This window comes from Orbicella franksi, chromosome 11, assembly GCF_964199315.1.
Source record: "Orbicella franksi chromosome 11, jaOrbFran1.1, whole genome shotgun sequence".
Lineage (NCBI taxonomy): Eukaryota > Metazoa > Cnidaria > Anthozoa > Scleractinia > Merulinidae > Orbicella > Orbicella franksi.
In genome coordinates this window covers 18,663,785-18,689,932 of record NC_138155.1, presented here as the reverse complement: position 1 = coordinate 18,689,932, position 26,148 = coordinate 18,663,785, and the positions used below count along the sequence as shown (strand labels likewise).

At 38.7% G+C, this 26,148-nt stretch overlaps 1 protein-coding gene across 5 annotated transcripts; it reads right to left on the bottom strand.

Annotated features, from left to right (window-relative positions):
• Window positions 1-7: 7 nt before the first annotated feature.
• On the bottom strand, window positions 8-26,148 carry LOC145460681 (uncharacterized). Of its 5 annotated transcripts, XM_081445567.1 has the most exons (19): window positions 24,965-26,148; window positions 21,408-21,491; window positions 20,600-20,810; window positions 18,831-18,965; window positions 17,594-17,707; window positions 13,636-13,677; window positions 12,788-12,872; window positions 12,191-12,275; window positions 11,136-11,186; window positions 10,474-10,552; window positions 9,223-9,299; window positions 8,806-8,845; window positions 8,103-8,194; window positions 7,005-7,100; window positions 5,418-5,506; window positions 3,855-4,025; window positions 2,657-2,738; window positions 1,881-1,998; window positions 8-729 (listed from the first exon to the last, which is right to left on the bottom strand). In XM_081445567.1, the coding sequence occupies exons 1-19, from the start codon at window positions 25,058-25,060 to the stop codon at window positions 605-607; spliced, it is 1,872 nt and encodes a 623-aa protein (XP_081301693.1). In that variant the 5' UTR covers window positions 25,061-26,148; the 3' UTR covers window positions 8-604. The 5 variants fall into 5 exon arrangements, with proteins under 5 accessions (XP_081301693.1, XP_081301695.1, XP_081301692.1 ...); XM_081445569.1 differs by lacking the exon at window positions 11,136-11,186; XM_081445566.1 differs by having other exon boundaries at window positions 637-1,998.

The window sequence follows — 26,148 nt, the reverse complement described above, 5'->3', positions numbered from 1 at the left end:
TTGGTGTAAGTTTAACTAATATCACAAATTTATTGCGCGACTAATTTTATTGTAGAGATAGCTTTTAAACGTTAACTAAAATTTAGTTATTTCGAACAAGGTGGCATTAAAAATTTTAACGTTTCATCATACAGTAGTATGAAAGAAACATACAAATCTTATTATAGAGATCACGACTCGAACGAATAAGAGTCACCATACTACTACGTTGGTAAGATCATTAAAAGAGATTCGATATTTACATTAACGAGATATTTACATGTTGCTACAGTAAAAACTGTCTACTGAAGGAGGCGAAGAGAGAAAGGTGTACTTATTTCAGCCTTCTGACTGACTGTGCGGGAAAGCGGTAATTACTTATAAGCCAACATTGACTGTTGCACAGGTTTTCAAAGTTCACTAGCAGGACCGCTCTTCCCTGTCGTAAAACTCAAACACCGAATGGCGGCAACTTGGGGGTAGCCGAAATGTTAGTTTTCAACAGCAGAGAAAATCTATGTTGGCCAAGTTTGCAAACATGGTTTGACCACGTCGTGTCCGAAAAGAGGTTGAGAATGACAGAAACTAAGTTGTTTAACGGTTGTTTGTCGTGCCGCCGGCGGGGTCAGTACATCTTTATCAGGTCCAGATATCCTTCCACGCTCATTCGTGTTCCCGGTGCCGTGCTTGTGGGACTGATACTTATTCTACTGTGTGCGGGAATTATTACCGCGCCGATAAGACTTGAACCTGCAAAGAACCGGAACAGAAGTTTCACATAACGATTCACCATGCCTATAGCGTGAAAGGCCGCTTATAGGATATGCTTCTATAGTTTAAATAATAAAAGTAAAATAAATTACAGCACTAAAAAATTACTCAATAGGTCTATGCCTTCTCGTTTCACTAAACAATCGAACACTTTCAGAATTCCCGTCCAAGGTTTGGTTGTGCAAAGCATGATTTAAGCCGATCTAGGGTTAGCATGAAGTTTGCTTTCAGTTTTGGTACTTTTTAGTGATGTTTTTTCTTTGTAGTTTTGCCCTTCACGTTTGATTTCAAACTCTACAAAGCATCAGCAACGTCACTTGAACAGTAAAGGACTCAAAACTTCAGTTAACTTTTAATCCTGGATTTGCGGTAGTCAGCTTTCGGATAAATGGGCCTATAAATGTACACACGTACTGTCGATGTTTATTGTTTCAACACAATCAATGCCAGCCCAATAAACGGATTCAGCCAACGTGTTTACATTCTTGTTGCAACACAACTCAGATCATGTCATGATTCATTTGGGAGTTACAATTGTTCTGTTTGTACATACTCCCGTGTAATCAGTTGCGTGTAGCAAATTGCACAATTGTAACCTCCCAAATGACTCATCACATGATCTGAATTGGGTGCCAACAAGCATGTAAACAAGTTAAGTGAATCCGTCTTTAGGACATCTACGAGTTGTATTTTGCCTCCGTGTGAAAAAGAGTGCAAAACTCAAGGGGGGCGGGGTTACTCCCTTATATGGGCTGTATAGGTATGTGCGGCCCCAAACTTTGGCAAAGGGTAGGGTTTTTCAGCCATTTTGGTTTTATAAATAGGGTATCGATTTTAGCCATTTTGGTCTTAACTAAGGCATGGTTTTAGCACTCTGGTCTTGAATTGGGTATGTTTCTTAGAAGAAGCTACTTTTTTATCGTTATCAATAAGACCGTCCACAGAAGCCCTTCATAACTTATGTTTAGGGCAACTGTGCCAGTCGCAACGGTCATAAATAGGCTATCGAATTTTTGGCCAGGTCATAAATAGGGTAGCAAAAATCGCAGAATTTGGTCGTAAATGGGGTAAGGTTTTCTGGGAGTACCCCCCCCCCCCCGGGGGTAGGTTTCCAAGGTGTGGCTCCTCACCAGGTCTCCAAGGTGTGGCTCCTTCCCCTTTTAATCTGCCCGCGGGAGGCTGGTATTTAGGAGCAGAGGAAATGACGCTTATCCTGTGATGACTTGGTGACTTACCGGAACTGTTAAACTGCGAATGAATTACAAAAGAATCACAAAGTAACACACGAGTGCCTTTATTTACTAAATCTAAACAACTGTATAGGACTAGAACTTTGTCATGGTATTTTAGGTTTGATGCAGGCCAGGTAATCAAATTCATTGACACCTCTGGAAAGATCACCTTTAACTTTGTAAAATGGGCCAGTTTGAAAGTCATGTCGTTACAGATAGCGAAGAATGATTACATGGGAGACGTGTAACGTTGACATGACTTGCAAACTTGGCAATAATTCAAACTTCAAGGTAATCTTTTCTGAGGTGTCAGTCGATTTTCATTGTCTGCCCTACATCAACATCTAAAAATACCGTGACAAAGGTCTACTAAAAAGAATATTTGCAGCCTTCGTCTTCGTCGTTTAAACGTGTGTAAGAGAACCAATGTTACCAACAGGGCAAGACACTTTTCTCCCAATGTGCCCCTCCCTCTCCACTCAGGAGATTGAATGAGGGTCTTAAATGGCTACAAGCGATATGTTGGGATAACCTGACAAAATGCTGGGGGGGGGGGGGGTAGCAGGACTTCTAGTCGCTTTGTGCACTGTGGAAACCGGTACAAGATACAGCAAATTAGGCAAGCTGCCCGAGTGCTACTATTATTTTATAAACTAAAACAAATGGTATCATACCAGAGGTACGGCTTCTTCGTCTATAGTGACTTGCAAAGAAGGCGGTGTTGAGGTCTTTTTGGAAAACGCACCGATTGATACCCTGAGAAGAATGTCATGAAAAAAAATACATCATTATAAGCCTATGGATAACGTGGAAATAATAGGGAAGTTAATGTTCGCCAGAGGAAGATCACTACCAAAAAGCAATCAATAACTCATGATCTAGATCTCGAGTGAGTACATCGTGGAACAAACAATGGATTCTAATACAGTCGAACCTATTTTAAACAGACACCAAAGGTGTACAAAATATTATAATATAAAAAAGACTAAGGGTAAAAATATTGTACAGTTTAAACTCACGAGCCTGCCAACCTTTACTTCTAAACTAAAGTGTTATCCTAAACTTTTAATCAATAAAAACCAAGATTGTAACCTTTATAATACTCACGTTACCTTATTTTGGTCAACCACTTAGGAAGAGTCGGTCAAAATCAAGATAGAAAACCTCGATAACCTCGAAGGAAAATATGCTAAGTGGCTTTGTGCGCAGTCGCAATAGAACCTTATGCGAACTGCGCATGACATTACCCTAGCCTAATTGACAGTTTGACAATGTTTTGATGGATCATGTGGTTGTCCCTTTAAAAGGAACGTGACGAGTGAACTCCTAGTTGTGGTAATAGTTGTTGTTATCAGTCAAGAACAGAAATAGAAAAACGTTGCGACAACCGTACCAGAGGGATCATTGGAAATTAAAAGTGAAGTAACCAAACAAGAGAGTGCTGGAGTGATCTGCTAATTTCCCCAAAGGTTGCTTCAACTCTTGATATAATTAAAAGACTGTCTGAGCCCTTGTTCGGGACAGAATAAAGTGGCCGTAATAACGAGGTGGCCGTAAGGCTGGGTTCCACTGTACAGTGATACATACTACACAAACCACGTGTTATGTGATCCAAATGTTATCACAAACGCTAGAAAACGAGACCGTTTCGTAGGTTAACACTTTGCAGGACTACATATTAGCTATCCAGGAGCCTGCCTAAAACCCGGAATCTCCACTAGTGTTACGTCACGTTAAACGTTAACCCGCTATACCTGTAAACAGTTTGAAGTTTCTACGGAAGTGTCAGGGATATTCCATTAGGTCAGGTTTTATACTAATTACACTAACATGAAAACAAAATTCTGAAAAAGCGTTAACAAAAATTCTCACCAGTAGCACCCTCCTGCTGTCACTACAACATACGCTTTGCCTTTCTCATACACCAAGCTCCGTGACTCAGTGTTGTGTATCTGTGACGTGAAACTGATATCATCCGTCTGTTGGTCTGCTACACAGGAATGTGCTTTGGGGTACAAATTGGAGACGCCACTCCACCGCCATCTGACAATCAACCATTGCACATAAATGAAAACTTGGTATTCACTGCATAAGTAATTAGCTCATGCAAAACATGCTGTTATTCCTTCACATTCCCCTGTAATCGCCCGTGCTGGTAGCGTCGGTAATGCTTTGCACGGTTTGGAGTTTAAATTTGGCTTAAGCAGTCAGGAGGCGCGGTGGCCTCATGGTTAATGCGCTCGTCTTCCGATCCAGCGGTTCGGGTTCAAGCCCGAACTGGCCGGGACATTGTGTTGTGTTCTTGGGCAAGACACTTTACTCTCACAGTGCCTTTCTCCATCCAGTTGTATAAATGGGTACCGGCGAACTTAATGCTGGGGGTAACCCTGCGATGGACTAGCATCCAATCTAGGGAGGAGTAGAAATACTCCTAGTCGCTCCTTGTATTTTAAATTGATTTTATCTCTTATCTATTGTATTTTTATTCGTTATATTATCTCATAATTATGCCATAGTTTTAACATCCGTGTTGTACATAATTTTTAGAGCGCCACTGGTTTGTTAGTATTTTTATACTATTTTAGTGCTACCCTCTTTAAATAAAGTCTTTAATTACTTACTTATGAGTAATAACGAAGAGGCAAGATTTGCTGTTACTCCGAGTTTCGTGCTTACGCACTCATCAGACAGTATTTAATGTCAAATACTGTTAAATACTGTCTGATGAGTGCGTAAGCACGAAACTCGGAGTAACAGCAAATCTTGCCTCTTCGTTATTACTCATATACTCAGCTCTACACTATATGTGTATTGAGCACTATTTTAATGGGATCTGCTACTTCCTCATATGGGTAATTACTTACTTACTTACTTACGAAAGTGAAGAATGATCATCGCAGTTAATTGTCCAATTTAAGCAATTGGAAAGAAGAAGCCTGAAAAAATCAGGGCTTCAACGGGATTCGAACCCGTGATCTCCGCGATACCGGTGCGATGCTCTACCAACTGAGCTATGAAGCCACACATTGGGAGCGAGGTCAATTAGTTGAGTTCATATCTTCCCGTGAGGAGTGAAATGAATTTACTTACTTACCTCATGCAACAGAAACCGGAATAAGCTCCGGCCTGATGGGCCACTTGGCTAGTATGCAGGGTTTACCTTTCCTAATTTTACAAAACCCTTGTCTCTAGAAGCACCAATAACAAAGATGCGCTGACTGGGAGGTTGAATGCGCTGTGTAATTTTCAGGGTTTTAAGAGTATTTGCCACTTCACAGGAGAGAATTTCCCTGAGAATTTCCAAAACTAACCTTCCCCTCCATCCCCTAGAAATGTCCCTACTCTAAAATCAGCGGTCCCTTCCAACTGAAAGTAATCAATAATATCTGATAGAGATTGTCGGAGAAGCATGTTTCTATGACTCGGTTACAATACCTTCCGTGAAGTTGGACTTTCTGACTCATGGCCTCAGTGCGTTTGTCTAGAGTTGCGTAAGAGTGGTGCACAGATGTATTGATTTCCGACTGAAGAAAAGAAAGACAGAACGGGAGTTACATTAATTAAATCAAACTATGTCAAACGAGAAGGGGAACCACCTAGATCGCTCGTTGCAGGTACAAAGGTCGCCCTGTAATTAGTTCCCAGATGAGAACAGTGGACCGACTTTTGAAGTTCTTTACAAATCCGATGTTATTTCAAAACCTAAGTAACAAACGTAAGACAAAATCTTACCTAGCATAGATCGTACTTAGCATACATTTGTAGGATTTTATTTGTCCGTTTACTGCTTAAATTAAGTTTCGATTGAGAAGAAATATCAATGACTCAAGACAGTGCTCGACACATTTTTAAACACCTGAAGTTTACCAAAAATACTCCGCTGCGCGTCGTATTTTCATCTCTCTTCTCGGTGTTTGGAAATGTGGTCAAACACGGTCTCTCCGTGTTTCATATATTCCTGCAAACAATGTGTGCCGTGAAGCTCTTGTGACATGAAAGCGCATTGGTAAAGGTTTATAAAGGACTGCTGGAAATATCCCCCAGACAATTCTCCCCAGACTGCTAGTTCTGTAAAGGAAATTTGGATCCTTGAAGTTACAATTTTTGATGGCTCTGGGATTTGAAAGCTTGATCTCTGCTGCAATAGATCACCGTCGCTCTGAAAAACACATGGTGTGGTTGATTAGCTGATTATGGTGAGTTTGATTGACATTACTCCGGAATAAGAATATATTGATGAACATTTTAGAATTTCATTTTCGTCTATTGGTAATTTACATGAGCATTCCGCTAGTGTCAATTCTTGCGTGTTTTCTAGTTACGTTACGTTACGTTACGTGCTCGCAAATGGCAAGGAGAAGAAACACCTCTTTCGTACTCTTTCAGAATCCGGGAATACGTGATTTTTTTCGTGACCCGTTTTCTTCACGATGCGACCTACAGTGACGGCATCACTGCGGATTATTTCGTTCTGCTTTGAGAATTGGAATTGTGACTCATTCTAACGAACATACGTGGTTATTCCAGTTATTTTACAGTAAGGTCAATCGAATGCACCCTGACTTAGAGCAACAGTGCCGGAAATACTGACTGAAATGTTCTTTCTGTATCATCTCTTCTAACTCATTTCGCCATAAATCGCAGCACAAAATCCGGAATGTTGCATGTTACTTAACAATTAGATTATGAGCTCGAGGTTTCTGTGAGGTGATAGTTGATGAGACCGAAGGCCGAATCATAGAAATCGAGAGCAAACAATCTAATTTTTTTAGTAGAATTCCTATTTAATTTTCGTCAGCTAACTTTGAGAAACTCTGAATGTCTTTCTTTGAGACTTCTCAGGCACTGTATCTACTGAACGGTGCCTCTGAAACTTCGGAAAAACGAGAAAACGTCGCTATTTCGCACACTGCACACAAATGGCTGGTAGTATATGAGTAGTTCAGGCAATCAGACTGTAGCATTGGCATTTGTATACTATTAGAATTTCTCTAATAATAATTGCATATAAACCTGTCTTACTTGTTTGTTAAGTGCCGCATGGATTTCCTTCAGTGCCATTTTCCATCCCGTAATTTCTTCATTACTAACCAACTGTTCAGCTACTAATGACACAAGCTACAAAAAAAGTGGGTTAAGGACTTAGTGGATTAACTCAATGATACAATATCATTCATAATCTACAATCTTATGGGACTGTGTGACGGACGCGGGCACACCTTGTAAACATTGACCAACGTTGACCATAGTTATCCTTCTAAATCTTCCTCAGTGGTAACTTTCCTTGCTTATTTCTGATTAATTGCTACTTCTTTGGTGTTCCCTATCTTAGGAAACTAATATGTTGCTATTTTATAAGTGAATATATGTGAAATAACAGTATATTTGAACTGCGGAGAAAGATACGAAGGCATGACTGATCATCGCAGTTATACACACAACTTAAGCAGTCGTGAAATATAAGCCTGAAAAAAATTCAGGCCTGAATTTTTCTCTCTGCAGTTCAAAACTAGCCCGGCATGTTGCCGAAGCGCACCAAAAGAAGGTAGGAGTTCTTATTTACCGTACCCAACATCTGCCAAGAGACCATGATATCATAGCCATATCAGGTCAGTGACTTGATATCACGGATATCAGGACAGTAGACACGGCTTCTGATTGGCTAAGTACGAATCTAAAGTGGAGATCGACATTGCGTGACTTTCCATTCTTCCCGCGGCCATTCGTTTGCCATTTGTAATTCGCGTTTCACGCTCAACTATTTAAGAAGACGCTGGGCTTTTCTCGCAGTTCCATGTAAGAAGTTCGGTGTCCAGACTAACAGGATATTTGCTTCTTAAATCCCGAAGCCGCTTAGGGTGCAGTAAGTGCAGTCACTTTTTATTTTTAAATCACAAGACTACCAGTATTGCTTTTTAGACGTAAAAGAACTGTTGTGATATGTTGTAAATTGGATTAAGAGCCAAATATGAAACAGGTAATGGAAGACCACAACTTCTCGGACTGTGAGCGTTGTCAGTTGTCAGCAAGACAATGAAGAAAAAGTCCATCAAATTCCCAGATTGTCAATATACTATAGAAGTAGGCTTCGAGCGCATCAACAACCAACCAGACACTGACCTCATCATCACCACGTTTGTTTTCCAGTTGACGCCTGTATAAAGACATGTCCTGTCTGAGATGAGCCACTTTGTCGTCAAGCTCTGACATTCCTTCCAAAAATCAACAAAACAGACAAATTATTGAACAGTTTGAGAACATAGCTTTTCAAATTTTGCTAAGCAAATAAAGAACCTTTCCGAATGAGGTGATCGACAATGGAGAAATAGATCGTTCATTCACGAAATAAGTGCTGACTTGATGCAACAAAAAGCAGGCTTTAGTTTGGCGACTGACCTATTACATCTATTTAATTTCATAATTAAAGGCACTAGGACGCGGTAGATTTTTTCGCAAAGTAAAAGCAAGTGATAACAGGAAAGAAAGAATAAAAGTATAGACATTTATGATGTTACGTTTCTTCCTCCTCTACGTCACGATCCATTTTACAGAGCGCTTTTTTAAGACACTCTCGACAACTTTTATAAGAACACTCGGAGTTGTCCAATCAAACTACAGAACTGTAGCACGTTACCTAGCAACCTTCTGACGTAATTATTGGCTCGGTCATTGCTTCCTTAACTAACAATATCAAGGAACACTCTAAGTAAGCCAGACTTAACAAAGATGTCCTTTTATTAACGAACAACGTTTGCTTGACAACAAATCTCTCTTGTAACAAGAATGTTAACTGTATCCTCAAGAGTCCAATGAGCTTACGTACCTTTGGACATGTTCTTGAGTTTTTCCTTTTGTTCTTCCAACTTAAAGAAAAAAATACGTTAGTTAGCATGTTGTTTTCGTAACCCTTAAAAGAAGATGCGTTTACATAAATAAATTTTTAAAAAACGCTCCTTTCCAGGGGTGGGAAAACTGTAGATAAGAATGTCATATATCAGTAAAAACCCACGTACAAGAACCTAGGTTTTTTCAAGTTAACCTCCGTAGGTTCTTATACCAATAGTGTTTACTGTGAAATTAAAGTAAACTGTATTATATTTAAAAAACTCTAGATTTTGAAAGTAAGAACTTGTATGGAGATTTTAGCCTTGAATGGTTCTTATGTGAAGGGTGCTTAACTGGGAAATTTTAGCCTGACAGGTTCTTAAATTTCTTATACGCGGGTTTCGTTATATCTCACCTGTTCTGAAAGTGAATCCACGTTAGAATTAAGTTTTCCTAAAGAATCTTGCTTCCCTGTCTTTCTATCTTGGGTGTCTACAATGAAACCACGTCAAAGTCGTCAAAAAGACAAAGAATGACCTGTATACTTTGAATCTTTCCGGACGAATCTGTCACTCAAGGCCCTGCTGTTTTGCGCCACCCTGTGAAGATGACTCCCCCCCCCCCCCCCCCCGCTGGCATTGTTACCTCTTACTAACCGGAGGGGAAAAAAACGAGGATCCGCAACTTACAGTACGGAAGTTATAGCAAGGTATTCATCATATCTTTACAGACTTGTGCTAAAAGTGAAATTTAAGTAACCAAACTAGTTTCTCATTCTTTGTGAACAATGTTAATGCGATAGAAAAGAAGAAAAGGAGAAGGGCCGTGGATCAGCCGGGGAGCCTTCAAACTTAACGACAGTTTACTGACGCAATAATTAATCATCTGGAACAGTAAAAGGGAAATATAAGGGAAATGTGAAGGTGTACTGCACATGCGTAACAGGAGTTTTTTTGTCCAAACATTTAACGTGCAGAATTACTATCCGTAAGAAAGTTGTGAAGTCTGTATAAATTACGCGGTCTGCGTCAAAGTTTTATTTTATGTAGTGGAACAGGTACAGTGTATTACAAAGGTTAGTTTCAAGGAAATATATTTGGGATTTGGCCAAGAACTAGAGAGAGGAGGTACAGAGGCGAGAGACGGATGGCTACACACAATTTTCGGCGCGCTGACACTGACAGTAATCAAGTTTTACACCGGTAGCTGCATTTGTATCATGAAGTCCCGATATTATTGTCAGTAAAATACTGCAAATAAAACCCCTCTTAACCGGCCACCTCTATTAATTAAGTCGTCTTGATCGTCCTGATCAGGTTTTTCCTATTGTCTTTACCCCTATTAAGCGGCCACCCAAAATTTAATACACGTAGTTTAACCTTGTTTTGGAAAAGGCGATGACAGACTTAACAGGGTTCGAACACATTTAAAGAGCCCAGTATCCTGCAAACAAGTTGCAAGCTGAATATGAAACACTTGAAACTTTCAGAGTACAACTCGATCAATGAGCATTAAAACCAAACCAAAACAAAACAAACAAAAACAAGAAGGCAAAGGGAGTTGCATTGTAAGTAATCCTGTTTTATGTATTTCGCCTGTTTGCCTCATTAGCTGAATTTTAATGTATCAAAAGTCGCCTGTCGCTATTTAAAGTTTTTCTTGTTACCTCTGGAGGCTGTTGGGTTGGACACTTGACTCATCAAATCGTCGTAAAGCTCGATAATTTTACGATCAAGGCTTGCAAACTGAAAATCACCAACAAAGAATAACCCTAAATAATAAATATTAATAAATGCTTCATTTCATGGGTAACCTGCAAACACAGATGAGTTTTCACTATGAAAATTGAAGACAGTTAATCATTTTCATTTCTAAACAAGTACTTTTTATCATGTTAGTACTCCAAGTTAAGGTAAACCAAATATCGTAAGTATTAGTATAAGCCAGTCTCACTCTAATAACGCATAGGTAAGCTTATTTCCAGCATTAGAACAACATTGAACAGGATAAAAGCAACATTGGACTGACTGGCAATACTACCAGTAATAAGAAGTGGAGTTACATCAAATATCATTGAACCAATAGTGGGAATCAGAAGCTATTCTGTTAGGGAAAACCTCAAATATCTCACAAGCATGCCTGTATTTCAAGGGCTCCTAAAACGTCATTTATTTTTTTATTTTTTTATTTTTTTTTTAATTTTATTGCCTTACAGAATACAGAATAAATGATTACAGTACTAGATACTACTTGGGAATAACTACTTACAGAGCTGACATTAACTATTGTACTAGACGAAACTTATTATTCTTACAATACCATACTTACAATGTTCACACTAATAGTGTTTACAGCACCTTTTAATCCACAAAAATAAATCTAACACATTACAATAAAAAGAAAAAAAAACAATGAAGATGGTACAAAAGGGAAGAAAACGAAACAAGTGTTTCAAGTGTATTGTTGGGTTGATTACGTATAGCATTACTAGTATGTGAGAGCGAAGATAAAGAGCAGATTGCTGTGAAAAGCTCGTAGGTGACAGCGTATGTACGAGATGGTTGGCAAAGTTGATAGCTGCAAACGCTTCAGAGGAAGTGATGCTATCTATCAGTAGGTATATATTCTGCAAGAGGTTCCCAATTTTCCACATCGCCGCTTTTTGTCTCCAACTCGAGCCTTGATTTCAGAAAGCGTAGATAATGGTCAAAGTTAGGGGACATTTCTTTAGATTTGGCTAGCCAGATATGACGTCGAGCTAAAAGAAGGCAATAGTTAATTTGAAGTGCAAATTTTGACGTTTCCGGTTTCAGACCAAAAGCTGTAATGTTTAATAGGGTGGAGGTTTTGGGCATTAGTTTTATACTTTGCAGCCATTCTGATACTCTTTTCCAAAAGTTAGATGTTTCGTGACATGTCCAGAAGAGATGCATTAATGACTCTGGGCCTTCTTGACAGAAGGTGCAATTATCATTTGCCTTAAGCCCAATTTTATATAGAAAGTCATTAGTTCCTAGACGTCTGTGTAAAAATTTAAACTGGAATTCGATCAGTTTGGTACTCCTGGTGCATCGTGATGTATGCTGAGGTATGCTTATAACAGATTGTTGCTCTTTTCTTGTTTTGTGTTCAGCCAAATTTAATTAAGACTACAAGCTACTTTTGAATTTTCAGTAACCAGTTAGAGAGGAGGTGTGACATACATGGAAATGCAACTTAGCTGCTTTCAGTGAAGTTGCCAGTTTGTTAATCCAAAAATAATTTATAATAACCATCTTTCCATAACATCAGAGGTTTCATTTTTTCCATGGCTTTCCCACAGTCTCGGATGTCACGAGGAAACCTTTAAAAAGATTAGAATTAAAATGATTTACGGGAAATACCTTGTCATCAATTCTCTTGGTCAGCTTCCGTTCGAGCACGGCCAAATCCTCTGTGTGTTGTCGATGACTCACTTTGTCTGTTGTACTGAAATGGAAATGGATCAAATTTAGACATATTTTTTCACGGCGAAATTTTAGTATTCATTTTTTTTTAACAACAACAACAATAATCTTTATTTTCTTTCATTTTAAAATTACATGTTATTTGGCCCATGGATCATGACAGCAATTGCTAATCTAGGCGGGCCATTAATCGCTTATGCATATAACTAAGTAATCAAAAGGCAAATTCTCGTTTCTCGGCATCAATACACCAACAGCTCTGAAAAGTTCCTTTTTTCTGCAGCAATAGAAACGCTGATGGTGATTACTTGAGACGGAGCTGTCTGTGAACCAGTGTAACGACAAATGACAAAGAAAACGAAGAACGACAAACCTAGCAGTATAGGAGTTTATCTTGACAGGTTCTACGAGAATCGATCAGAATGCACACAATTAAAGCATTGGTTGGAATTCGTAGCTGGATATTGCACCGTTGCGTGAAACAAGAGCAGAAAAAACCGGATGTTCTCGCAGGCTATGAGATTGTAGGCTTACCTTTCTTTTGCAAACTTTCTAATTAGTGAAGGTTGATTAGCCATGCGGTCTGACATTTCATCAATGATATCTCCCCATTCCGACACTGGAGGAATAACAAAAGAAAAAAACACCTGATCAAAACAAAATACTATACAGCGAGAAACAGAACTAAAGGAATAAAAACTGAGCATTAAACAGTTCCAAACACCATGGAGCTACTATTTTAAGTCAGACTTTCCTGTAAGATTACAAAGGCCCCGCAATTACTGTGAAACTCAGAAAACCAGAAATACCAGAAATACTTAAAGAGACATTGTCACTATTTTTAGCATGATTTTGGAAATCCCAAAAACATACATCGATCATTGGAAGCTGAACAATAATGGTTTTAATTTGTAGAGCGGTACTCGACAAATGATTAAACCCATTAGGAAGAGAGGATGGCTAACGATGGCGAGGATGGAAACGGATTGCGATGTGGATTTTTGAAAAAGCGTCAGGATGTCAGTTTTTCAAAGGTTCAAGTTTAGCTCCAAAATCGTTAAAAGTTTGCAAAAATGGGCTGCAGTGTGGACTTTCTTCAAGAAATTGCTTTTAATCATGTAGTTAGAGCTAATTAAGTTCTTACTACATAAATGTAGGGACCATTTCGTGAATTTAGAACAGTTTAAAGCAAATTTTACGGCAGGGAAAAAGTCAATTAGGCGTGAGAAAACTAAACCGCAAACAGCATTAGTTTGTGGTTTTGAGGTTTGCTCGTATGTCCTGAACTTTATTGTGATTGGTCAATACACAATTGACCTGCCAGAATCAAAGCAAAGTGTTCCCGGTTTTCTGAATTTCACAGCAAAGCGTTTTCAACTGACCTTGATTTTCCAGTAACTGAATCTTTGTGTTTAGTGTGCCAACTGCAAGCAAGAAAGAAAATCAAATAAAACATGTAAATTGAACCAAATGAATTGACCAAAATATTCTTTTTTAACTCTGGCTAAACACGGTGTACCATGCAGTTCTGTAAGTAATAAAAACAACACAAAGTAATCATGATTGTAACGACTTTATTTTACGCGGCAGTGGATTTTAACTAGTACTGCTTAGCTCATTGTGGACTAAACCGAAATAATAAAATCAACTATTGCAAATTAAATATAAACTTTTTAAGAACCTTAAGTGTTTGGAGGCCGACCATTTGGCTATTTATAAAAACACAGGCAAAGGAGCTGAACCCAGGACCACCAAGAACAAATCCAGCCAGTGGTAGGGCGGAGGACCTTCACATTTCAAATCAGCATCCTAAGTTTACAACTCGACCTTGCTACCTTCTGTCACTCAACTCTTGAAAATGAAATGGTACCTGGAGTAAAACGACCTGGACAATGCCTTAGAGACTTGACAATTAATAACAATGGAACCCAAGAAAGATGCCCAGGTAGCTGCCTCTGGAATCTTGATTGGAGGGTTAGGTTTGTGACATTACAGTTGAAAGTGGACACAGAAAACTTTAAGACAGAAGCTCCTCGTTAGAATGGTTGTTAATTATAACATCATGTACAAGTCAAATGGCATGCAAAATAAGCAATAATCTGTAAAAATTTCCACCAAAATGGACCCTTCAAAATATCAAAATATTCCTCCGCCTTTCAATGACACATAAACTCTGAAATTCAAAACCTAACAAAAGATTGCCTTTTTGGCGGCAATCAATCATAATTACGATGACAACCAACAAGTCTTGAAATAAGGAAAGAAACAAAATGAATTAAAACCCACAAATATATGAGTAATAACGAAGAGGCAAGATTTGCTGTTACTCCGAGTTTCGTGCTTACGCACTCATCAGACAGTATTTAATGATAAGCATTCCTATCAACTAGATATATATACACGGTATTAAACAATAGGCTAATTGCTGGACTAGTTGCATTACAATAAGTGATAGTTATACTGGAAAAACAATAGGTGTGAAGACAGAAATTACGGGGACGAGTATAAACTGCGTGGGTGCAGTACAATATAAAGAAAGTGTCAAGCGTTCTTCAAGTAGAATTTGTTCTCGTGCCGGCATTTAGAAATAAGTTCTGATCTTTTGTTTAGTAGATTGTCGTTGCTATGTTTGATAATCATTAGTTTTTCTGTGAGGCAGAGGTCGCATCGTTTGGAAATGTTGTTGTAGGGTCTTGCACGGCTAATAATTGACCATTTGATGTTGAAGTCTTGTTTTTTGTCGTGTAGTTGCCAGATGTATTTAGAAAGCTCGGTGCTGTTGATGTGTTTTCTGTGCTTAAATGTGGATTTGTGCTGCGAGAATCTCTGTTTGAATGTTCCTTCTGTCAGTCCAATGTAGTTCTTGGTTGTGCTGTTAGTTGTAACTTGTGCGTTGTAGATTACACTGGAAGTCAGGCATTTGTTGTCTAGCGGGCATTGGTCTTTTTTGCGGCAGTTGCATTGCTCTCCGGTGGTTGCGTTGGCGTTGTTGTCGGCGTTTGTTATTTTCATGTTGTGTTTGTTGATTACTGTTTTCATGTTGTCCATGCAACTGTAGCTGACTTTGACGTTGTTTTTGTTGAAGAGGCTGTGGTATTTATGTTGGTTCGGAAAGTGCTTAGATATGAGCTTCAGGAATGTTCTACCGATGTTTGTCTTTACGTTTTTACTAAATGGAGGGTTGTACCATATAATGTTTCTTTGTCTGTTGCGTCGGGGGCGTGTTGGTTGATTGTCTTCGTTGTAAATTAGTGTTTCAGAGTATCCGCTGGTTTTCAAAGCAGTTTCGTAGATTGGTTTGGCCTTGTTGAATTCGTGTTCGTTGCATGAGTTGGCGGAAATACGGCGATTGATGGATGCTGGAAGTTGCTTTATTATGTTAGGTGGGTGGTTAGACTGTTGTTTTTCTTGATCCAGGCGGTGTTACTGTCAAAGAGAAGGGATTTTCTTGAATGCATAATTGACAGTAACACCGCCTGGATCAAGAAAAACAACAGTTCTTTTGACGTTACTATGGGCAGCTTCGACGGAGCCGAAGTATGCGAGCTCGTAGGCTTATTCATTCTCGACGACCTGTATAACATATACGGGATAGACAACATCGGGCTTTACAGAGACGACGGACTTGCCATCTTCAAAAACATCTCCGGACCTCAAGCAGACCGTACAAGGAAGGACATAACAAGACGCTTCAAGACATATGGACTTAACATTACCATACAGACTAACATGAAAATTGTTAACTACCTGGACGTCACCTTCGATCTTACAAAAGGTACCTACTGCCCCTACAGAAAGCCTAACGACGAGCCGCAGTACATCAACACAAAGTCTAACCACCCACCTAACATAATAAAGCAACTTCCAGCATCCATCAATCGCCGTATTTCCGCCAACTCATGCAACGAACACGAATTCAACAAGGCCAAACCAATCTACGAAACTGCTTTGAAAACCAGCGGATACTCTGAAACACTAATTTACAACGAAGACAATCAACCAACACGCCCCCGACGCAACAGACAAAGAAACATTATATGGTACAACCCTCCATTTAGTAAAAACGTAAAGACAAACATCGGTAGAACATTCCTGAAGCTCATATCTAAGCACTTTCCGAACCAACATAAATACCACAGCCTCTTCAACAAAAACAACGTCAAAGTCAGCTACAGTTGCATGGACAACATGAAAACAGTAATCAACAAACACAACATGAAAATAATAAACGCCGACAACAACGCCAACGCAACCACCGGAGAGCAATGCAACTGCCGCAAAAAAGACCAATGCCCGCTAGACAACAAATGCCTGACTTCCAGTGTAATCTACAACGCACAAGTTACAACTAACAGCACAACCAAGAACTACATTGGACTGACAGAAGGAACATTCAAACAGAGATTCTCGCAGCACAAATCCACATTTAAGCACAGAAAACACATCAACAGCACCGAGCTTTCTAAATACATCTGGCAACTACACGACAAAAAACAAGACTTCAACATCAAATGGTCAATTATTAGCCGTGCAAGACCCTACAACAACATTTCCAAACGATGCGACCTCTGCCTCACAGAAAAACTAATGATTATCAAACATAGCAACGACAATCTACTAAACAAAAGATCAGAACTTATTTCTAAATGCCGGCACGAGAACAAATTCTACTTGAAGAACGCTTGACACTTTCTTTATATTGTACTGCACCCACGCAGTTTATACTCGTCCCCGTAATTTCTGTCTTCACACCTATTGTTTTTCCAGTATAACTATCACTTATTGTAATGCAACTAGTCCAGCAATTAGCCTATTGTTTAATACCGTGTATATATATCTAGTTGATAGGAATGCTTATCATTAAATACTGTCTGATGAGTGCGTAAGCACGAAACTCGGAGTAACAGCAAATCTTGCCTCTTCGTTATTACTCATATACTCAGCTCTACACTATATGTGTATTGAGCACTATTTTAATGGGATCTGCTACTTCCTCATATGGTTAAAACCCACAAATATAAAGTTTTGAACTTGTTCATTGATTGATGATTGACGGCAGCAAAGCACAAAACTATTGATTGAGAAGAATTTGTGCCTTATTGAAAGAAAGGCCCAGTAATATTTATAGTAACAGAAATGCTTATTTTGCATGCCATTCCATTTGCACTTGGCATAATAATAAGGAGTCTTTCTAAGTCTAACTTACAAATTTATCAAGATACCACAATCACCTTGGTGTCCTTCAAAGTCTGGAGCATTTAAGAGCATGTTCCCAATTAAGCATCTGTTAGCTAAATCACTTAATGTTATTAAACATGTAAAATTTCAAGGAACCTTTACCCGAATAACTGGCACTTGGAGATAAACTGTACTTGTGCATTTCTGTACCCATATTTGGCTTAATTGACGGTGTATGTAGTGTGTATGGTTGGCTGGATGGGGACATGGCTTTACCTGCAACAAAAACAATTCAGATACCCTCATTTTAATTCAGGTAGCCTGCAAAGATACCTTCTGCTAAGGAATAAGGTCATGACTCAGGCAGGGGACTCCTATATGAAAAGGTCAGGGATGCTCATCAGAAAACCCTAAAGGAGACCAATATGGGTGAGGCTCGAGCTTTATTTCAGCCCTAAAAAATACCACTTTAAACGGAATAGGCTTGATTAGAAAAAGAGCTGTTCAGAAAAAGAGCCCCTGCCGGTAGCCCATACCCAAGAGACCGGCGGAAATTGGGCTTACAAACAAAAATAAGAGCCTTTTTGTTACACCCTAAAAGATACTTTGACAGCTAAAAACAGTGGCATTTCATCATATCACCCTTAGTGACACCTGAATCCTTGATTTATACCGTCCCATAATTGAGAAGGCGAACATCCCCGAGCCGTTTCATATGGGAGTACCCCCTGGCGGTCAGGAGACTAGTGGAGCAAGCTAAGTTTTCACTGGTTTCCTTTGCCTTGATAGCTACCTTCCCCACAGGCTGTGGCATCAGAGAAATCAGTTGGTCATTTAAAAACAATATTACACAATTGTACACTTTTTATCTATTTCTGGTACAAAACAATGATCAGGAATAAAATACATGTACACGGCAAATATACATGTAGAGGGTGAACTGTTGTTGGTGACTGACAATTTGACAACCTGAACAAATGCCATCCTCATGGTTATGGTAACTGACTCTGAGGATAACTTTCACTTGCAGGTTATTGAAAAGTCAATCACCAACAGCTGTCCAATTTCAGGACCATGCACCCTCACCTGGATGTTAACACCATATGAACCAGTGATGTAAACAAGGATCACCCTATATCTTAATAATAACTCTTGAATAAAACTGTAGTTCTTACAATACTTACTAGTTAATAGAATGCTCAATGATCTTTGTTTATGTCATTTACTCAGTTCCATTAACCAATCAAGACACATGATTCCTATTAATATTCACTCTGGAAATTAAACCATTTAGACAAACGAGATTGAATTTTTGGCCATGTAATATTTCCTTTCAGTGGGTGTACTATTGAATGTTAAAAATACACTGTAGCTGGCTGATGAGGTTGCTGTTACTAACCTTGACGATCTGCAGTGGAAACTGTTAGGTCGAGTTTGGGTGTCTGTTCAAATAAAGAAGTTCTTGTAGGAAAAAGTTGCCGTGGAGAAGAATAAGGCTTTGATGGTGTGCTTGTCAGACCATTTGATATAGAGACTGAAAAAAATTAAAGTAACAAGTTAAGATTAATTATTGAGACCTACCATGTGTTCATGTGTTTCTTGCCTTGTTTCAGAATGATATAGTGTTCCCTAGAGAAAACCTGGATAATTCCCTGGAAAATAATGTTTAAAATAATAATCATTACATTATACAAAACTTGGACTGAAATGTATACTGTTGATCAAGTAAAGACTAAATAAATGTTTATTTTTTGGTCTAATAATTCCGCAAATAACTGGGTAACAATATTGGATGATGAACCCTAACTGCATGCTAACCTGACAGCAAAAAACAAGTTAGCCTGCATACCATGTGTAGTGGGAGAGGCTGAGGGAGGGTTTTTTTTGCCTCTCTACCTTAAGTTCCCCATTTACGACTGCTACACACTTATTCCATTGAACTCCATTGCAGGTGTATTGTACATATTTTTTTCTGGGCGAATGAAAATTACACCACGCATGTGAATTTTGAGAGTCACTTGCCCAAATGGCAAGTGCTGTCACAATTTAGTTTCCACCACTGCTGTGAAAACCACTTTCCAATTCTGCTGAAAACATAAATGAAACCCCTGGATTACTCAGAGAATAAATTATTATTGTAATTCCAGCCGGTCCATATTTTCCACTGAATGTATCTACTAGCACGGTTGTCAAAAGTAGCTGCATGGCTGCTAGCAAAAAGCACCATTTACTTCTTCTTTAAACTCATCAACAATCAATGAGCTTGGGGAATGGTGCCTGAAAGGATGGTGGGGCCCGAGAACAAACTAAACCAAGTGTAGGGCATCCATGACAACCCTGCGAGCGGCAACCACCGAGGCACCATCACACTGAAAAACAGTGGAAACACGTACAGGATACTTACCATATACTCACCATGAAGACAAGGGGGATGGGTGCGCTGGGAAAAAAACTTAACGAGATCTGTCCAGCCATGAAAAACACATGTAATGACTTGACATTTGAAGCTGAGCCACCCCATATATACATTCCCCTGAGGGGGACTGCTGGCCAGCAATCTTGTTTTGCATTTAAAAGGTAGGTAAAGTATTTCTACTCCCCCCTGGATGGGATGCTAGTCCATCGCAGGGTTACCCCCAGCATTAAGTTCGCTGGTACCCATTTATACATGTGGGTGGAGAGAGGCACTGTGAGAGTAAAGCATCTTGCCCAAGAACACAACACAATGTTCCGGCCATGGCTTGAACCCAGACTGCTTGATCCAGAGATGAGTGTACTAACCATGAGACCACCATGCCTCCCAAATGTTTACCATTTAACTTACTAATAGCCTAAATTACATTTAGCCACATTGTTTTGCAGGTTTTTTTAATTTTTTTTTACAGGTACATTGTATAATTTATACAAGAAGTTCAACAAAAAAATCGATATGGATGAAATTTACAAAACTTACACAGACTACAAAGAAACTACACTGCAATGGAAGAACTGCACTGCACTGCACTGCACTACAAGAATTACATAACTTATCAACTTATTTATTTCAAATGTTTACTTCATCTACTTAATGATCTTGACAGGCTACTCTGCTAGCTGGGTGTTAGTCTGATTCCTTAGAACAAGATGATTTTGTAAACAAGCCTGTACTAACTAAGAACAATCACTCACCTGTGGTTTTGTGATGGCTCAGATCAGACAGAGGAAACATTTCATTACCAACAGAAGACACACCACTACTGTTAATCAAAGTAGATCTTGTCGGCAACTCATGATACTCTGTACGACTTGACATAATTGACGAGGCTTCTGATTGGTTATCTGGGATATCATCCACCTGTACATCTTTCACTGGTTCTTCGTCTCCATTCATTGCGTGAATCTAAAGTGCAGCATGAAAAAAATCATTCCCAAGAGGTCTACCTTTACAGCGAGAGCATTTTTCCAAAATACATGTAATATTTATATTTTAAAGTTTGAAAGACTATAACCAGTCTTTTAAGAACTTCTTTTTATGGAAACAGTTAATAGTATTTTCAATAAGTTTTAAAAACTATAGGGAACATAAAAGCATTAGCCATTTAAGTGCACGAAAGTGACATGCAAATATTTGAGGTATACAATTACAGGGATCCAATTACAAAACTTGTACCAGTAATTGGTTACCTGCGCAGATTACGTGATAAATAGTTGTATGGAGAACCAATCATGATTGAAAATTTTGTTAGAGATACAACAAGCTGCTTCTTGTGGAGTTATTAAAATGGTTTGTTATACTGCTTTTTCTTCACTAGGCAAGACCAACATAGAATTACCTACATGTTCCCCTGATGAAAATCTTCCAAGGATCTTCACAATATATTCTATAAGATCTGCATCGAGGTCTTACTGATCATCCTAAAATCCATATCTTTCAGGATGTAAGGTACTTAGCCTTTGAAAAACTTTAAAGTTACATCTTCAAAAAATATATACTTACGTTTAAAAGGGGTGGTATTTTTGCCGAGTTTTTTCCATGAGAGTCCAAGACATTGCGGAGTTCTTTAATAGAGCCCTCATGTGACTAAACAACAAACACACCATCAACAAAAATAGGGATTACAATTTTTCATTTTTAGCTAGAATTACATCATGTAGTTTCAGGTGCATTGCTGTTAACCATTGAACAATATGGCTGGAGTATGTTACCATGAAGAAAGATCAGTATTTAATCGATCAAGAGTCACCAGCTTGTAATATTAGAATTAAATATGAATCACTTTGCATGCATGACTCCAATTTACAGCTTGCTGAAATATTGTAGCCTACATGTATGTATCTTGACTGCTATTTTCAAGACAAAGGAAGATAAAAATTAGACTGGCTTGAATAATGTTTAATGTAACTCAAATTTAAACCACAGCAACACAATACATGTACACCATAAGCTGTGGCTGCATTTAGTGTATTAAATAACCATAAAAATTATAACCATACCCCTCACTTGGAAGGTTTTCTGATTTGTCTCCCCCTGAAAATTCCAGTTAAACAACATACTTTTCTCTCGAAGTATAGGCTTCAATATGCCCATATTGTTAATTTAGATATAACTTAAATAAATGCTACTTTTCATTTTTTCAAATTGTTGATTAAGACAATACCTTACAGAAACTTTGGTAAAACAGGAACAGCAATACTGACTGTCAGCTGATTTTTTTCACACCTCCCCCTCTCCTATCCACTGTACACCTATAACTACCGGTACCTATCCATTAGGCCATGAAATTTCTTATTTCTTACTAAATACGTAAAAACGTTTTTTTGATCTTGTATGTAAATGTTGTATTTTAGGATTCTATGAACTATGATCTATATTTTATGAAGATGTCTGTTAAAGTGCCACTGAAACGAAATTTTCGTACTCTCTTTTATTAGCCCAATTTGTAGTTTCAAACGTGCTTAAAATAATGGTGAACTTTATTTCTGTCAAATCCTAACGGAAAGTGCTTTTTTTAGCTGCTGAAATCGACTTTTTGGAGCAAAACTGTGTCCGGGCTCTGGAACCGAATTTAAGGACCTTGTGACGTCACTGGTTGTATTCACGCAAGAAGCGCTATAGATTCTCTCTTGTTTTCACTTGATTTATTCAAGTCTATTTTTCATATTGTCGATACCTGCTAGTTTTCTACCTTGTAATTTCTGTCCAGTCTTGACATGAAATACATATCATGAACGTTGGAGGGCGCCAAAGAGTGTAGATTCACCAAAATAAATGCTACAGATTAGAACAGCTCAGTTACTTTTCGAACATCTTGAGTGCTCGATTGGAGATTTCGAAGACGAGTGTGGCAACTTTTATATCACGTCCTAAAGCCTAAACACGATATTTAGTCGTCTGTTTTCAGCCTGGTTCTGAAATTTGGATTCTCACGTTTATCTAAGGTCTATTACACAAGGTTCAAATATATCCTCGGCAACTTTACTGCAGTAAAAGCCGTAAGCGCATCAGCCATCCGCACAATCACGAAGTTATTAACGGTCCACAAGCTTTGAGTCGAGTACTTCTTTGTACACAGAGGGCATCTTTTTATGATACTAATAAGTGAGAGTTCTTGTGGTAGACAAAATGTGTCTTTGAAAATTGTGATCCGCAGCAGGGTTTGCTTTATCGTCGCATACGTATCAGTGTAAACAAAGCGCGAATTTCGCTTCTCTTTTACACGTATCTCCCAATTGCAATATTTCACGGTCGATGGATTACTTTGAGTTCTTTAGCACATACTTATGTCTATGATCTTCATTTAATGGTATCCAAATTCAAAGCAATTCGTTAAAACGTCACTAGTTTACACTCCTTTCGAAGGTTTATTAAACAGAATTTGAACTAATTTGCATATATCACCTTTTGCCGTCGACATTGTCACGCTTTCTCTCGTTTCCTGAAAACATACCTGTAGGGTCATGGCAGCTTAGTTTACCTTCATAGTTTAAATTCGCTCCCTCACATAAAAGAAGAGGGTTTCTTAAATTGTTGCTGATTTGATAACCTGTAGGATGTAACAGATGCAACTGGACTAAAGGTCACTGTAGCACAATCTCGTCCGCGGTGAAACTCACAAAGCGTCCGGTTTCCTCGAAGCGAAGCGACTCGAAACTCGAAGCGTTGTTGCTGCGATTCGTGCAGCAGCAGTCCGGATAGTAATTTCAAAAGCCGCTTTCTCTTGTTTTCATGTCATTTTTACTTTATGAGTGTAGGTATTGTTTAATTGAGTGGTGGCCATTTCACCAAGAGTCCCGATCATTTTGCGATCTAAGAACTCCCACTCGTTTGCTTGCTTACATAAAATATCCTGCAAATATCCAATTAAATAGACTGAAAAGCCCCAGGATCGACTCTCCACCTCTTCTTGTCTAAGGCTACTGTGATTATCTGCTTTACAGCTCTGAGATGTCCTTAAGATGTTTTTTGGGGGGCTTCGAATAGTATTCTCTTCTCCCATAATCACTCTAAATTTTCAGCGCGGCATGAGAGTAATACAACCAGTGACGTCACTAGGCTGTTTTGGCCGCGCCAAGATGGCCGCCAATTTTGGGCTTAACCAGCCAACTTCGAACGGCTGAAAAAGCAGTTTTCGCTTACCGTATGCGAAAAAAAAGTCCGCAGTGTTTCCAAGTGAGGTTGAAACTTTATTACTAAGCAAAAATCTCACATACGAAAATTTCGTTTCAGTGGCACTTTAAAGAAAACAAAACAAACAAGCTGCAAAAAAAAAATACTGCTTGAGAATACTATTTTTTTTAAATCCTAACAGAATTATTCTCTAACAACTGCTTGGCATTACCATACAGAAAACCTATCAATACTTCAATTATTAGTAATAAAGTTTTACAAGTAACAAAAATATCGATCAAAAATAAAAATTACAATTAAACCACATTGCAGTCACCAAGACTCTGTTTCTCAAGGAAGACAGATGTTTGTATGTAAACAAAACAACGGTCCCTCGAATATAATATACATGAATATGTTTAAACTTCTGCAAACTTTATTCAGCTTTATTCTTTCGAAAATCAATCTCTTCTCGCCCTAGTTTACAATCAAAATTAGAAATTGATAAACTTATATCGCACATAAAATAAGCTAAGATAAGCTTAAATTATTAACGTTGTATAAACTACAACCCTGATCGTAAATATTAACATCGTCTTCATATGATCGGATAAGCGAACGTTTTGGAGCAGTGCAAACAATATCGGAATGTACACAAGACGCTGTGAGGCTCGAGAAGGTTTGATCGACCAAAAACGAAAGCGACGAGAAATGTACAACGCTGTCGATGTTCTGTCCTGCACATTGCATTCGATGATAATTTGATCAAAGCCTTCTGCTTAGAATTAGCTCTTTATGCTGCTCTTCCTGACAATAACGAGAAGAGGTTAAAGTTATTAAAGTTTTGAAAGACAGTGGCAATTAGCGTGATGCCTCTAGGAGTTGAAAAGTCTCACAGGACTTACGCGCCGCGTACAACCTACAATTTCTTAGACAAGTCTACTGACCTTCAGAACATCCATAATTACTTTCAATGTCGTTGCAACGCTTTCATCCTGAACTTCAATCGGTATCTGGGCCGTAGGATAAACACTTCGGGACATTTTCGATCCAAACAAACCGCCGCTCAGCTGCTGAAAAGGTTATCGTTAACACCAACCATTTGAATAGTGATATCCCGTCATTTGTTTGCATAGATCTTCAAATATGGCGCCTTTGTTCGTAGCCTCGCAACCGTGACGATAAGTTTCTTCGGGGAGGGCAAAGTAATTTTTCATCATTGAGAAACACTAAAGACTTAAAACTTTGAAATTTAATCAGGAAATATAAAGAGTTTTCAGTTACCAACTATCTTTAAACCTCGAATAAAAATCCAAATCTGTTCAATGAGGCCAAAAGGATGAAAGACTGATCTTTGGAAACCGTCTACTCATACGTCCCCTGTTAGATTTTATTGACACCACGTTCACCGCCAACTAGGGGGTCCAAATACCCACTGTTTGTTTATATCAACGGGAAAATGTTTTTGAAGCAGCTTAAAAACCATTCTGCACTGCTGAATGATAGGGCTACTACATTAAAAGCAGCGAAAACAACAAAGTAGAGAAGCTTGGTTTTACAGCATAGTTTGTCTCTAGCAACACACGCTCATCAGCAAGAGTACCTCAACCCAAGTCTCGAAGCAATAATATTGCTCCCCTTGTCCCTATTTGTGCGCACCCCGCAGCAAATGTCTAGATCTGTCAATATGTGGGCTCCTGAACTCCTTTTAATAGAAATAATCCCTATGGCTTTTTCATTTATGTTCTCGCGTCGGCGGAAAGAAAAAAAAAAAAGAAAGACAAGAAAATGATAATAAAAGTTGATGGCAAAGTGCGGCTAAAATGAGGAAAACTTTCATTCGGGTGGGATCTCTTGCTACACAGACTAGTTTTCTCTCCATTTCGCCTACATTTGCTGAGAAGTGTAGAAACCCTCATGTCTCTCTCATTCTTCAACACTTCTTTTTAGTTGGCTGAATCAATTACCTATATACCCTACGGGCTTTATTACTTTATAGGGACAGCACATACTACAATCCTGGCCATAAGTTGTTGGGACACCTACCCTTTTTGCGCGCTAAAAACACGATTTTGCTACCTCCTTGACGTTTTAGAACAAAAGATAACCAGAAGTAAGTATAAATGACCAC

Bases quoted from the DNA above. Each gene is read 5' to 3' on its own strand.
- LOC145460681 (XM_081445566.1), bottom strand. From the start codon at position 25,060: ATGTCCCGAAGTGTTTATCCTACGGCCCAGATACCGATTGAAGTTCAG. The intron at 7,101-8,102 runs GTCAGTGTCTGG...CTTTTTTTGTAG, and splicing joins ACAAACGTGGTGATGATGAG to CTTGTGTCATTAGTAGCTGA. The intron at 4,026-5,417 runs GTATTGTAACCG...GTTGATTGTCAG, and splicing joins AAAGTCCAACTTCACGGAAG to ATGGCGGTGGAGTGGCGTCT.